The sequence below is a fragment of the Oncorhynchus nerka genome, linkage group LG8 (assembly GCF_034236695.1).
Source record: "Oncorhynchus nerka isolate Pitt River linkage group LG8, Oner_Uvic_2.0, whole genome shotgun sequence".
NCBI classification, from domain to species: Eukaryota; Metazoa; Chordata; class Actinopteri; order Salmoniformes; family Salmonidae; genus Oncorhynchus; species Oncorhynchus nerka.
In genome coordinates, this window is record NC_088403.1 from 38366464 (window position 1) to 38382724 (window position 16261).

Below are 16261 nucleotides of genomic sequence, written 5' to 3' on the forward strand. Positions count from 1 at the left end.
CCCATATACTACCCACCACTGCGACCTGTATCCTCTCGTTGGCTGGCCCTCACAACATATCCTTAGCCAAACCCACTAGCTCCAGGTCATCTATAAATCTTTGCTAGGTAAAGCCACGTCTTATCTCAGCTCACTGGTCACCATAGCACCAGCAAGTATATTGCACTGGTCATCCCCAAAGCCAACACGTGCTTTGGCCGCCTTTCCTTCCATTTCTCTGCTGCCAATGACTGGAAACGAATTGCAAAAATCTGAAGCCTTATCTCCCGCTCTAACTTTAAGCATCAGCTGTCAGAGCAGCTTACCGATCACTGTACACAGCCTATATGTAAATAACACACCCCACTACCTCATCCCCATATTACTTACCCTCTTGCACCCCAGTATCTCTACTTGCACATCACTCCAGTATTAACACTAAATTGTAATTATTTTCACCTCTATGGCCTATTTATTGGCTACCTCCCTACATTTGCACACGCTGTACATATATTTTTCTATTTTTCTTTTGTGTCATTGGCTGTACGTTTGTTCATGTGCAACTGTTCTTTTTGTTGCACTGCTTTGCTTTATCTTGGCCAGGTCGCAGTTGTAAATGAGAACTTGTTCTCAACTGGCCTACTTGGTTAAATAAAGGTGAAATATGAATGTATTACTTGCAACTTTCTCAAGACATAACTGCATGGGAATGCCTGGGCCTACCACTGTGCCAGTTAGCCTTTATAATTGAATGTTTCGGGCATCGCTCTCTCATTAAACTTTCCAAATGAAATATTAACAGCAAAGTGGGTGGTATTTTGTTTCAAACTCTACTATTGCCATGCAGAAACACCACCAGTCTCTTGACATTGAAATTAAAAGGCCAACTACACACAAAAATATGTTTTACTGTCTTTCCCAGATCGCAAAATGATGTGATTTGAGCATTGTTGTGGGAAAAACAACAAAATTGGATGTTCTATTAAGTGTGATTGAGAATGAAAACCTGAAGAAAAAGAGATTTACAAAAAGTAAAATAAAAAAAATAGGGGAAATCCAAAACCTGGATAAACAAAGCCGATAATTGTTTTTGGTGTTATGCCAAATAAATGTATTGGCTGGTAGATTTTTTCTTCTTCATCAAGTTAGTTTATGAACTATGTTGTGGTGGTTCCAAAACCACTCACATTATTTGCTAACACCTTGTTCAGTCACGGGACAACCTGGTTACTTTACCACTACATATTAAACATTTGGGGGCACAGAAAAAAGGAAAAGGGATAGCGTATATTGAAGATAAATGATCATAGCAATTAATGAAGGACTGATTAGGACTGACTTTGATTTGATGTTTTGCTCTGAACTTTAAGTAAGGAGCTACCAGTAAGTACTACCAATGACATTCATTTTTAGACTGTGTGCACAATGTAGGGAATAGGGTGCCATTTGGGACACATCCCTGTTAATCTTCTAGAACAGCTGTTGCCATTGAGCGGAATGCCCACTACAGTGACCCATTGTCTAGATTAATCCCTGCTTGTAAATGTATGTTTAGGCCCAGGCTACTTCTGGTAAACTCCCCCAGGTGGGGGGGCAGGACACCTGCGGATGCCATTGTTCTTTGGATCCAGACACTTAAGATGTGTAGGCTATATTTAGGTACTTTATTAGAATTACAGTGGGTACTAAACTGAACAAAAACATCATGTAAAGTTGGTCCAATGTTTCATGAGCTGAAATAAAAGTAGCAAAAATTCACAAGATACAAATCAAATTTTGTGCACAAAATTGTTTACATCCCTGTCAGTGAGCATTTCTCCTTTGCCAAGATAATCCATCCATCTGACAGGTGTGGCATATCAAGAAGCTGATTTAACAGTATGATCATTACACAGGTGCACCTTGTGCTGGGGACCATAAACAACAAGTTTTTTTTTTTTTTTAAGTGTAGTTTTGCCATGCTTACTGCTGGAATGTCCACCAGAGAATTTAAGGTTAATTTCTCTACCATAAACTGCCTCCAATGTTGTTTTAGAGAATTTGGCCATACGTCCAACCAGCATCACAACCGCAGACCAGGTGTACGGGGACGTGTGGGCGAGCAGTTTGCTGATGTCAACATTGTAAACAGAGCGCCCCATGGTGGCAGAAATACATTATGGACAATGAACAACTGCATTTCAATGATGGCAATTTGAATGCACAGAAATACCATGATGAGATCCTGAGACCCATTTCTTTGAAGGTATCTGTGACCAAAAGATGCATAGCTGTTTTCCCAGTCATGTGAAATCCATAGATTAGGCCCAAATGAATTTTTCAAAATTACGGATTTCCTCATACGAACAGTAACTCAGTAAAATAATTTAAATTGTTGTATTTATATTTTTGTTCAGTATGTACAAAACCATGAAGCTGAAATTTGAGCTTGTTAAATGGACAAACAAATGACAATTAATACTAGGCTTCACACCTGAAGACTGACTTACACTATTATTACGGTCCTTGAATTTTCACCAAGCATGTGAACTCACCTGACCAGGAAAAACTCCAGAACCTACTTATAGACTATAATGAAATCTAATTTTGTCACATACGCCGAATACAACAGGTGTTGACCTTAGCGTGAAATGCTTACTTACAAGCCCTTAAAGCAATTAAGAAAATAGAATTAAGAAATACACTAAAGTAAAAAATACGGCCTTACAGACAGATGCCAAGCAGTTGCCATACCAGGCAGTGATGCAACCGGTCAGGATGTTCTCGAGGGTGCAGCTGTAGAACTTTGAGGATGTATGTCTGCGTGGAGTAAAGGTGGTCTAGAGTTTTTTCCCCCCTCTGGTATAAATTAAGTCAAACGGATTTAAGTTTGCATGCATTAAAGTCCCCAACCACTAGGAGCAGCTTTGTTTGTGTCGGTAAATAGACGGCTCCGAAAAATATTGATAAACTCTTGGTAGATAGTGTGGTCTATAGCTCGAGCAATACCTCGAGACTAACTTTATATCAGACATCGCGAACCAGCGTTTATTGACAAATACACCCACCCCTTACTGGACGTAGCTGTTTTGACTTGCCGATGCACGGAAAACCCTGCCAACTGTATATTATCCGTGTTGTTCAACCACGACTTGGTGAAACATAAAATATTACAGTTAATGTCCGTTGGTAGGATCGTCTCAAACAGAGCTCATCCAGTGATGGCACATTGGCTCATAAAACGGATGGGAGAGGCAGGTTCTCCACTCGCCAATGAATTCTCCCTTATCTCCTCTCCCTGGATTTGCTTTAAGCATTTGGGCCTCGTCTGAGAGCAACATTATATCCTTCAGGTGCGACTCATTAAACAAAAAAATCTACATCCAGTACGAGGTGATTATTTGCTGTTCTGATATCCAGAAGCTCTTTTCGGTCATAAGACTTATGATTATGTACAAAATAAGTTAGAATCAAAGTGAAAAAAATTAAATAAACTAGCACAATTGGTTAGCAGCCAGTAAAACAGCAGCTATTCCCTCCGGCACCATTCCTCGTAAACAAGAGCATAGAAAATGTCCTTGTCAGTTTGCATGGTCTGGAATAATCTAGACCCTATATAACTGCTGCGATGACAGGACAGGAAATAGAGACATTAAGGTATAAATAGCCTGGTATCCAAGAGTTATTTCATACCTGTCCTTGGTAGAGTCCTGCGTCCTGTATAGTGCTGTCCGGTTTGTTCAGAGGCTGGAACGTGTTGCTCATGTATTTGTTCCACAACCTGGTCTCTTTCTCGTCTGGGATACTGAACAGTTTTCGCATCTCCTTCTCAATGGTGTCTGCATCACAGGAGGTTATAGGACAAAGGTAACAAATAAGCAACATGCCACATACATTGATTATTTAAAAAATTATGAACACCATACTATTGAGTTGCACCCCCTTTTTGCCCTCAGAACTGCCTCAATTCGTCAGGGTATGGAATCTACATGGTGTCGAAAGCGTTTTACATGCTGGCCCATGTTGACACCAATACCTCCCACAGTTGTGTCAAGTTGGCTGGGTGTCCTTTGGGTAGTTGACCATTCTTGATACATGTAGGAAACTTGTGTGAAAAATTCAGCAGCGTTGCAGTTCCTGACACGAACCGGTGCACCTGGCACCTACTACCATATCCCGTTCAAAGGCACTTGAATCTTTTGTCTTGCGCATTCACCCTGTGAATGGCATACATACACAATCAATGTCTCAATTGTCTCGAGGTTTAAAACTGTAACCGGTATCCTCCCCTTCATCTACTCTGATTGAAGTGGATTTCACAGTTGACATCAATAAGGGATCATAGCTTTAATTTGGATTCACCTGGTCAGTCCGTCATGGAAAGAGCAGGTATTCTTAATGTTTGTATGCTCAGTGTAGATGACAAACTGACAAAACTACACTCATGCACCTGCATACTTAAGGCAGAGAATAATTGAGTGTATAAATCTCATGCTCTGATAAATAGGCAGCAGATGAATGAATTACTTTATAGTAAAACTCCCTGCTCATGTAATTGTTGATTACTTGTGTGTGTGCGTGCTTTAGAGAATAGAGTTTTGGCAGTTCTTGTGGGAGCGCATAATTTTGCAGTAGCCAAAAGCATAGTTATTTTACATAAGAAGTTGACAAACACAGAACAGAGTTATCAGTGACCTTCCCCTGTGATTTCACTGTTTAAATTGACCATTAAAAGGCATGGCAATGCATCCGATTTGCTTAAATTGAACAAAATATGTTAGTCAAATAAGTAAGAGCAATGGGGCACAGTGAACCAGAGTATACAATCAACAAGTCAAAATAAGAAATACAGAACACATCAGGTGATAAATATACAATCCTAATGTCAGGTTAAACATTTGTGGAATTGATCCAAAGAGGAACAAAGGAGAGCTTCTGTGCATTTCAAAACAAATATATTACTCATTAATTCTCTGTCATGTAGAGGTGAAGTGCTCCTGTACAATCACTATGACTGGTGGCTAATGGACGGGAATTATTTATTAATTCATTCTCTGGCTGGGAGAAGTAGCCAGTTGCTACTTTTGTCAGGTTGACTGTACAATTAATATAATGGTACTCTATAGGTCAGTTGGTAAAGCATGGGTTCTATTCCCAGGACTGGCATACCAATACGTGCACGCATGACTATAAGTCGCTATAGATAAACACGTAGGCTAAATGGCATACTGTTACATTATAATGGCAGGCAGAAATCGGGTGGAAATTGTACATGAGGAAGAGAGACCAGAGTTTCTTCAAAATAAAGATAAACTGCTCCATTCATTCTGTCAGGGAGAACATTTACATTTAAGTCATTTAGCAGACGCTCTTATCCAGAGCGACTTACAAATTGGTGCGTTCACCTTAAGACATCCAGTGGAACAGCCACTTTACAATAGTGCATCTAAATCTTTTAAGGGGGGTGAGAAGGATTACTTTATCCTATCCTAGGTATTCCTGAAAGAGGTGGGGTTTCAGGTGTCTCCGGAAGGTGGTGATTGACTCCGCTGTCCTGGCGTCGTGAGGGAGTTTGTTCCACCATTGGGGGGCCAGAGCAGCGAACAGTTTTGACTGGGCTGAGCGGGAACTGTACTTCCTCAGTGGTAGGGAGGCGAGCAGGCCAGAGGTGGATGAACGCAGTGCCCTTGTTTGGGTGTAGGGCCTGATCAGAGCCTGGAGGTACTGAGGTGCCGTTCCCCTCACAGCTCCGTAGGCAAGCACCATGGTCTTGTAGCGGATGCGAGCTTCAACTGGAAGCCAGTGGAGAGAGCGGAGGAGCGGGGTGACATGAGAGAACTTGGGAAGGTTGAACACCAGACGGGCTGCGGCGTTCTGGATGAGTTGTAGGGGTTTAATGGCACAGGCAGGGAGCCCAGCCAACAGCGAGTTGCAGTAATCCAGACGGGAGATGACAAGTGCCTGGATTAGGACCTGCGCTGCTTCCTGTGTGAGGCAGGGTTGTACTCTGCGGATGTTGTAGAGCATGAACCTACAAGAACGGGCCACCGCCTTGATGTTAGTTGAGAACGACAGGGTGTTGTCCAGGATCACGCCAAGGTTCTTAGCGCTCTGGGAGGAGAAGAAAAGTGTCTTCCTACCTATCGTGTCTGCTTTTCTGAAGCGTCTGGTGACCACGTTGTCTATGTTGCCGTCTTCACACAGCTTCAGTTCTGTGAGGTACACCTCCACCTTGCAGTGCTTCACAAACATACCCTGTTCTACCACCTGTCGAAATATGTTGATAGAGTGTCTTACATCATGGCAGATGGCACAAAAAAACAACTCAAATATTAACTAAATGTTTGTTTCGCAAATTAAACACTTGACAATGTTAAAGTTGTCTTACATGACAGATGACATTTTGTTCAAAGCATTTGCTGTACATGGCATATGAATGATTCATTAAACTCATGACATTGTTCCAATACGGGCAAGATATGCATTGCTGATTGATTAAAACGTGCTAAAACTCTTCAACATTGAACAGAGAAGCATTCACCAACATCACCAAGGAAAGAAGAAATAAAGAACAGCATTTTGCATTAGATTAGTCAAGCTCATTATTTGAGACAAATCAACAACAAAACATAAACAAACTAAGAATTTGGCTACCCAGTTAATAGGCCTATCTATACACCGAAAGCATTGTAAGTGTATAAACTAAAAGCTACACTTTCTAACTCCCTTAATAGGAGCGAGTCACAGAGACTCTTAATATAGCCCCAGAGCGTAGAGACAGCTGAAGGGTCCATTCCTATTCATTTCACACAGCAACTCCGCTGGTGGCTGGCCCTACACCACACCGTAGGGTACAGACCTGCCCTTGCCCCAGGAAATGGCATGGGTCAGCTATAGGCATGGGTCAGATTCACCCACTACCAGACACGACCCACTGCCCTCCTTATAAAATGAATGCCCAGCCATGTGTTCCACATCACACAGAGATAAAAGGCAAGTTGAAAGTCTCACAGGAAACAAACTGACAGAACAGAACTGTTACAAAGTTCTAAAACAGCTAGGCTAAGAACCAACGAGACCAGATATACCCCGCCCACTCCTTTCTTCTTAGGCTAGGACATCTCTCTCCTCACTCTTAAAAAGACTGATGCTCTCTGTTTGACCTCAGTCAGCATTCCTCCATTTCAAAAAACAAGGACACTAGAATCACTCCCCAGGTGATAGCCTCAACACAGAGAACCTGAGTGGAACAGCAAGAGAACCCAGAAAATCAATTCCAACCGCCTGGCAACACGGTAAAAGAACCCCCAAAAGTAAGAAAGAAAGGAAAACCTGCATATTTTATCTAGTAGTTCGCTCCATGTAGCGGTGTTTAAGTCATCCAGAGCGCTCTCTGAAAATAGAAATGGACAGGGCCACTCGATACCCCCAGCAACATACATGGCAAAAAGGGGAGGATCAATGGGGGGATAAAGAGAAAGCACTGCAGCAGTCATGATGCCATGACTGGCTAGATTTGAAGATGCAGAAAGCCATGTCTGGGCTCACGGATGTACAGTAGGCCCAGCTGGCAGTTAGAAATGGCCGAACATATGTTAGCAGAACAAATCTTTACGTGAGCTACTGGCTTAACTTGTAGTCAGTTGTCAAGAGTTAAACCCAAAGCACACTGAATAAAAAAGCAACCAAATAATATTAATGTAGCCTACTTCCACTTTATAAAAACAGATCTTCTGAGGACAACATTCCATCAGTAAGCATCTGTGCTCGGGTCCACTTTACGTTTAAAAACCAATTAAGTCCTTATACAGCATGTATTACAAATAATAGCTAGCATATTTGGAATACCGGTATCTAAATTGTATCAAAATCGCATGACCAGTCCAGCTGTGTTTCTCTTGAAGAAGACCGTGAGAGAGTCAGCCTAAACATTGACATATCTTACACTTGAGATTCAGTTACTAGCTGGGTAGGCTTTAATATCGATCTAGAAATCAAAGTTTTCCTTTTTCACAATCGTCCCAATCTGACCTGTGTTGAAGTGTATTGATCAATCCAACCCTATAGAACACATCCAAGATTTTGACACAGTGAAACTTCTCAATTACTCCTCTCACACCACAATAAGCTCTTCGGCTACAAGTAGCTTATCAACAAACAGGCCTAACAGCAACCATAGAAATGTAAGTGTGTACTGACCATTATATTTTATCTCATACTATTCACCACTTCACATAAAGTACCTGAGCCGTGATCTTACGGAGCTTCTCTTTCATCTGATTACCGCTGAGGCACTGGCGCTACGTGCACTGTTCCCAATCAGCTCTTTCACCCATACAGTTGCTAAACATTATTTTACTTATTTGACCATTTAAAACAAGATATTAGACCACACCAGCCATAATTAGCCACTAATGTCACCCATCCTTACCTTGCGTGAGATGGCCTCATGTCCCTCCATCAGTGCATACCAGCTCACTAGCTTATTCCAGCCTTCTGGTGGGATCAGGATGTAGTCCAGCTCATCAATGAGGTGCTCCTTGATGGCCAGAACATCCCCAACTACTCACGATAGAAAGAACAGGGTCATGTTCGTTAGGCAACCAACAGAGGAAAATGGACTGACATGGAAGGACTACCCAAACCTGGCAGACATTAATTTTTGTTTGTTTGCCATAATGAATATGACCCAGGTTTAGTGGTGAAAAAAGGTTTACTAAAAGGGGGTTATAATGGGGTCATTCAATTGGGACAGCTTCAATGGTGTTAGCCTACTCAGTTACTACTACAGTTTCTCATACAATAAAACAAAGCAACCGACAGCTTTCTATAGACCAGAGGCAGGCTACCCTTGTCCATTTTCATTGATGTTTACAGAGTCAATTATAGACCTACTTTTTCTGTCATACTTAGCCTATAGACATTGCATGTATAACAGCCTTTAGTTTGATATCTTGCGGCGAGCCATCCCGGATCTGGGATCGTGAATACAGCCTCAAGCTCATTACCATAACGCACCGTTAACTATTCATGAAAATCGCAAATGAAATGAAATCAATATGCTAGCTCTCAAGCTTAGCCTTTTGTTAACAACACTGTCATCTCAGATTTTCAAAAATATGCTTCTCAACCATAGCAAAAGTAGCATTTAGCATTTAGCGTTAGCATTTAGCAGGCAACATTTTCACAAAAAAACACTCAAATAAATAATTTACCTTTGAAGAACTTCGGATGTTTTCAATGAGGAGACTCAGTTAGATAGCAAATGTTCAGTTTTTCCTGAAAGATTATTTGTGCAGGAGAAATCGGTCCGTTTTCTGCGTCATGTATGGCTACCAAAAAAAAACGAAAATTCAGTTATAAAAACGCCGAACTTTTTCCAAAATAACTCAATCCTCAAGGTGTTTTTCTACATATCTCTTCAAAGATATATTGTTCGTGGAAGTGTGCTTTCACCTCTGTATCCCATGTGAAAATGCATGCAGCTGAGAATTACGCACCAATTTAGACAAAGGACACCGGGCGGACACCTGGCAAATGTAGTCTCTTATGGCCAATCTTCCAATGATATGCCTACAAATACGTCACAATGCTGCAGACATCTTGGACGAACGGCAGAGAGCATAAGCTCGTTCATGGCACATTCACAGCCATATAAGGAGACGATAGAAAAACAGAGCCTCAAATTCTGCTCATTTCCTGTTTGAGGTTTCATCTTGGTTTCGCCTGTAGCATGAGTTCTGTGGCACTCACAGATAATATCTTTGCAGTTTTGAAAACATCAGAGTGTTTTCTTTCCAAAGCTGCCAATTATATGCATAGTCGAGCATCTTTTCGTGACAAAATATTGCGCTTAAAACGGGAACGTTTTTTTATCCAATAATGAAATAGCACCCCCATGGTACATCTTGTTCACTCTAAACATCCTGTACTGTACAAAACAGTGGTGGGTTCATCCAGATACACTGGGGATGAGTAAAAGAGCATGTTATGAAGCCTTCATTTCCCATAATCACACCAGAGATTGACAAATATTGCTTCCAAGAGGTCTGAGTGTGGTGCATCTTACCACTTGTAAGGAGCCCCGAGTTTTCCACTGGTCCAGGGTAGACATTCTGGTCTCCCATCTGATATTTGTCCCAGCTGTCAAAGCCCACATATTTCTTCCACTGTTTGAACCAGTGGCTGTCCACTAGGTACCTATGTATAAAGAGTGAGAGCACTGATTATTTAGATCTGAGATGACGCTAGATTAGATCTAATACGTTTGGGGTGAGAGATTGTATCTGATAAGTACTTTATTATTATTTTTTTTTAAATAAGTGTGAAGCTCCAAAGTACAGGCCTCAGGTTACAAAAGTATATTTGTTAGAGGGGAGCAGAAGTGGAGAGAGGTTATCAGCAGCTTATTTGTTTTGATTAGTTAAATAACATTCACTGACATTCATTTGGAGTAACGTTAAACAATAGGGATGCACGATATATCAGTAAGCATATCGGGCGATATTAGCTAAAAATGCCAACAACGCCCCGATGTCTAGTTTAACACCATTGTGCAAAACTGATGTCAAAGCTGACGTTGCATACCTATATAACGTAGGTAGATTAAGTAATGACGCCACAAAAAAAATACAGCTCTACATAAAACAAAAGCAGAAGAATACTAAGCGCACAGTTCCAACAACTAAACAAGTTCAAGTCGAGCAATCATTTGAAAGAGTAAGAAAATTTGAGCGAGATAACTCAAAAGGCGAAATCCATTAACGCCAAGACAATGGAATTCATTGCCCTTGACAATCAACCATTCTCTGTAGTCAATGATGTTGACTTTCGCCGACTGGTCGAACACCTCAAGCCCTGGTACACACTACCAAGTAGGTGCTATTTTTCAGATGTTGCCCTACCGGAGTTACACAGTATTGTTGAAACGCACATCCCTGAGCTACTTGCTATGGGCGTCACTGCTATTAGCTTCACGACTGACATTTGGACCAGCAATGTCAGCCCCATGAGCATGCTGAGTCTGACAGCACAGTGGGTGGACGAGGATTTCGTCCTGAGGAAAGACATATTGCATTCTCAAGAATGTGTTGGTTCTCATAAGGCTACTGACATTTCAATGGCATTTGAGAACATATTTGAAACTTGAACACACGAACAAGCTCCATTCGAACTGACTGAGAAATAAACTAATCAACTGCGTCTGCAGCAGACGCGATACCCTTTGTCGTGGCATTGAAACACCTGCTCAACTGCTGACACAGAACGTGGGGTTAAAACTTGTAAAAGTACTCTACAAGGGGCTGTGAATAAGCGATTCGGTGGCATTCTCTCAGCCTGTTTACGGTGTAGCATGCTCGAAGCTAGGTACAAGGACCACTACTTCGATGCAGAAAATAAACAAGGTTTAAGTGAAATGTTAAATACAGCTGGACAAGATGGAAACAGACAGTGACAACCAGGGAAGAGGCCACAGACAGACAGAGCAGCAACTTCACTGCTTGACATGTATCATGAAATCCTGGTTGAGACTAAACAACAAAACAGCACAGCAAGTAAGTGTAATAAATAAGTTTTGATTATGTTTTACTGGTAATTGGGACACATTAATGCCAACAAAATAACTTTTTGGTCAGTTTGTGTCAACTATTTAACTGTACTAGAATGCTTAATTAGGGCCGATAATTTTAAATATCCGTTGACGTTTTTTTTGGGCAAGGATCATATTTGGATATCGGTTTAGCCAAAAACGCCATTGGTGCATCCCTATTAAATAATATAAGGAATGTTACAATTATCATAAAACAGATGCTTGCTAACAGTGGGAGCTAGCCAAAAGTGAGTTAGTTGGGACACTTGATTGTCACGAAACATCAATTGTCAGCAGTTAACTGTTTGATACTGGCACGTTTGAGAGTGTTAGCTCATTGGCAAGCTAGGTCATTTAGACAGGTGCTTTTCATGACTCCTCCCTGATTAGCCAGATGAGCGCACGTCACGGGCAAATCACTTGAACTCAAGCTAGCCAGACTGTAATCGCAAAATCATAAAACCATTGGGGAAATAAATGTATTTTACTAGCTACGTTGGTAACATACTGTAATGACCTGACTAGATCATAAATGAACAATTGTCCAGACAGAGGCTTGAGTTTGCGAATTGACGGTTTATTAAACCAACTTTACACAGGCTACTGTTTAGGCCGTAGCACACGCCAAAAAGATGACAGATAACCCACAAGCCAATCGTGACCTTCTCTTGTGAAGCCCAGACGTAAGAGAGAGAACAAAAGCTGAACCTGGTCTTAACTTCCAATGCTCCACCCCCCTGCCCAACCCCCCTCCACGCCACTCCGCCAACCACCAGGATGCCCGGCATCAGAACATTCCAGGCATTCCCGTGATTGGCAGATAGCAGGTTGATTGACATGTCGGACCCCGCGAACACCGGGTACTGGTCAGTACAACACAACCACCTCCTAGCCTAACACATAACACACAGCTGTCTGTGCGGGTCGCTACAATACCTATGTATCAAAATAAAAAAAATACATACCTATGTATCTAGACAATACCATGTTGGCAAATAACTCGGTCACTAGAAACTGTGGAATGTAGCGAATCCCACTGGCTGGCTTTAGCTGGCAGACTTGATAGCCAATGGTCTGACTGACTTGCTAACGGTAACTGTCACACCGCTCTCCGCTGGTTTAGCACTTTGACAGCCCAGACAGAGTCAACCTGCACCCCCTAAGACCTTTAAAAAGTTTTCGGAAAACTCTTACCAAGTATGTCCCTTTCATAGCTGTGTTTTCAGCAGTGCTGCGACTTCTCCTCTCTGGGTATCCATATCAGCCACTCCTCCTTCCGCCATCTTTCCTTAGACATCACCCGCTGCATGGTGGGACAGAGAAACGTCATTCACGCACATAAAACAGCCATTTTCAGCCAATCATCAACCCGGACAGTGCCAAGTAGATAGCGGGGACAGCCGACTTCTAGTGGTTCACAGCATGTCCCTGAATATTGCTAGATCATTCTTGCTCTGATTTATAATATCCATAGAATAGTACTTGGTCCAAGAAGAATTAACAGGAAAATACTTGAATAGACTGGAACAATACTGTGAAGTGATTGTAAAGCTTTCCCTAGTGAAGATGGATCTCATAAAGATCATAATAGCATACAATGCACTGATATGTTAGGGTTGCGTAAATTCGAATCTGGTATCAGAACACGTTATAACACTGAGTCACTCTATGTACTTTTATTAGCTAAGTAATAAATGGCAAATGCAACTTTCGTATATACGGGCTCACTGTAATACCACGCAGGGCAGAACAGGGAACTGACAGGATGTATGTAAACAGTTGTTCTTATACTGTGATAGACATAGTTCCAACCCGTCTGTTGGCCTATCACAGTAGAGGCTGAGCGTGGTTTAGACTTGCTCAGCCTATCGCAGGCGCTCAAGCTGGTCCCCGCCTCTTGGCGCTTCTTGGAGTCCACCCTCTGTTGATGTATAGATGCTCACTGTTCTGGTATCACCCCCTAGTTATAACAGTTGCTCAGTTCCTGCTATTGTGTTGTTCAGTATTTTTCAATCTCAGTTAAACCTCGTGATGACCACCCCTCCCTATACCTGATTAACCACAACTTTGTAAGATACAGCAAGTCACACCATGTGCTCAATATTGTCACATACAAACACAAGGACAAAGCATCTGCTGGGCTGTTATCTACAGTTTTGCAACATGCAGGTCACACCATGTTACTCAGTTCTTGTCACACACACAAATAGGCAAGTAGATGTAGCAAGCAGTTGTTTGATGATGATGATCAAGTGCAGAAATGCAGATACTTCACACAGCCAACATCAGATAATATTTAATCATATATATTGTCGCGATACGAAACCTTCAGCCCCGCCCCTTGGCCGGCAGCGGGGTGCTAGAGGTGGTTAGCGTCCCATTCCCTGGATTGGACAGGGCATAATAGATACTTCAGGCTATCTCGGTATAACCAGGCCCGCTCGCGTAGCCCTGCCTCTCTTTCTTTATCGACACGTTGTCCGCGTAAAGAGGTCTTTTGCCTTGTCCTTCTCAACGGTCTAGCTCTAGCTGGGATGTGTGAACCCCACGTTTATCCTCTAGACTCCTTTTACACCACTAATGGATCCTTGGGTTGTTATTAAGCCTTCTTCCTACCAGTCTCTATATGATTTCCCTCAGGTTGAGTATTTCCCTTCTGTGATGTATCTAGTTTAAAGTGTGTAGACCTTTAGTCAACTTAGTCTCACTACTCTGCCCGTCAGCTATGTATCGCTTGGATAATAAAACTTAGATAGATCGATAAGACAATTAATGAATCACTACTAGACACACCTTCCTCTTTGTCTTTTAATGGTAACTCAATTTGTCATGGAGTATTAGTCTCCGTTTCCAGTGTCCCGGTAGAGGGGAGTGTCAGAGTTGTTATCTCCCGTGCCGTTAACTGTCTTGGGAGGGCGTTTTACTCGAGACAAAATAAGGCTACCGTTTATTTTTGGAAACACTTTTTGTCTTTTACAATCAAACACACTTCAAAATACACAATTTGTTACTTGGTCACACACAGCGTTAATCAAAAACATGCAAATGCCTGAATGCTCTATAAAGCCTGGTACAATGATAACACTTATCTCTATATTAATGCTTATAATAGCTCTTTAATTACCTTTGAGAGATGACGGGAGACCCACGGTATCAGGAGCAGAGTTTCAGTCGGTCAGAGTTCTTTAGGTAGGTAGCGACTCCCCTCTACTGGTAGGTAGCGACTACCCTCTACTGGCTGAGAGGTTGAATTGGAGTCGGTGCTTTACTAAATTTAGAGATTCAAGTTTGGACTGGATGAGAGAACCCGCTGGTGATTCCCTGCCCCACTGGAATATAGAATATTTTTTGCCACGCAAATAGGGCGAGGTACTGAGCTCAATCGAGAGGATAAGTTTCTGAGACTTTCTCTGGATGTAATTTGCATCAGTATACAAGCACCAAGGCCGCAGGCGACAGAGTCAATTCGGATAACCATAGGTATAGACAGGGGATCAACTTAAGGACTAGAGTGACTCTCAGTCCCGTTGAACTACCACAGCGTCCGTGCCATGCAACGAGGGCGAGGTACTGAGCTCAATCGAGAGGATAAATTACTGAGACTTTCTCTGGATGTAATTTGCATCAGTATACAAGCACCAAGGCCGCAGGCGACAGAACAGCTGTTCAATAGTTAAACGGTATATCGGAGAGATACTTCTCAGATCCAACAAGTTAGAATCTTTAAGTAATTTGAGTCAGGTGCCAATTACCCTAAGTCAAATGGTTGTCTAAATGAATTCAGAATTCAAGAAGGCAGCGCCGAAGTATCGGCAGTTTCTCTATATATACCTTTTTATCTCTCACTCACGTGAGTGTCCTTCCCTCTACAAACTTGGAGGACACACAGCTGCATTACCACACATTAACAACAGTTCATATATGGGCATCCGTTTATGATAGCGCCCTTGCTCTATCAGCAATGAGTCTAACAGTGGGTCCCATTCAGAGGTGTCACTTGAGGCAGAGGGTGGTTCTTCCTGACACCAGTCTTGTTCAGTAGTGGGTTGGCTTGAGTCATCTTCTGGTGACGCTGTCCAATCCGGCATTCCAGTAGGCGTGGTCATCTCTGTCTCTAACATTGGTGGCCAAGGCAGGGGAAGAGGACCAGGAGGTAGATCCATTTGGCGTTTTACTACAATATGGTAATGGCTATAATGTAAAGCACAGAATCCCACAGATATTACACATTTAATGTATTTCAAAACATTGTACAAAATAAATATGAATCTGTCTTTTGAATTCATGTTAAACAGAGAATTCAATCATTAAAATAATGTACACGTTTTCTATCAGTCCAACAGTTGATAGATCTTGTTAAATTGGCAAAGGTGATACAATACATCATCGTTTAACAATGATCCATATTCTAACAAACGGTTATTCATCTCATTTGTAAGTTACAGCTTCATTTTCTTTACCATACCACTGGGCACACACTGGTTGAATCAAATGTTTCCACATCTTTTTCGTTTAAGGTTACATCGCCGAGCACAGGGTTATCAGCTCGCGTCTTTTGTGTTGGGTAAGAATTTGCTTTACTGATTTTCTTCCTTCATCTCCAGTTGTAGCTAGTGTCACACGGCTAGCTGCGGAGACTTAGCTAGCTTAGTTGCAAGGCTTCGCTAACCTGGCTAGCTCACCGCAAGGCTTTTCTACTTGGAAGGGCAGAAT

General features: G+C 42.0%; 1 protein-coding gene across 4 annotated transcripts in view; it reads right to left on the reverse strand.

Moving 5' to 3' along the window:
• The window catches only part of LOC115133256 (ubiquitin carboxyl-terminal hydrolase 15-like), a 37490-nt gene extending 22497 nt beyond the window's left edge, over positions 1-14993 (reverse strand). Inside the window, exons 1-6 of one of the 4 annotated variants that reach the window (XM_029666302.2) lie at positions 14673-14993; positions 12743-12851; positions 10028-10158; positions 9174-9290; positions 8390-8520; positions 3652-3797 (exon numbers count right to left, since the gene is read on the reverse strand). In XM_029666302.2, the coding sequence (XP_029522162.1) occupies positions 3652-3780 (129 nt within the window). In that variant the 5' untranslated portion in view covers positions 3781-3797; positions 8390-8520; positions 9174-9290; ... (1 more) ...; positions 12743-12851; positions 14673-14993. Of the gene's footprint in view, positions 1-3651; positions 3798-6098; positions 7244-7290; positions 7374-8389; positions 8521-9173; positions 9291-10027; positions 10159-12742; positions 12852-14672 lie in introns of those variants that run through there. The other 3 variants (XR_003864186.2, XM_029666303.2, XM_029666301.2) reach the window with 3 other exon arrangements.
• Between the last annotated feature and the right edge of the window lie 1268 nt (positions 14994-16261).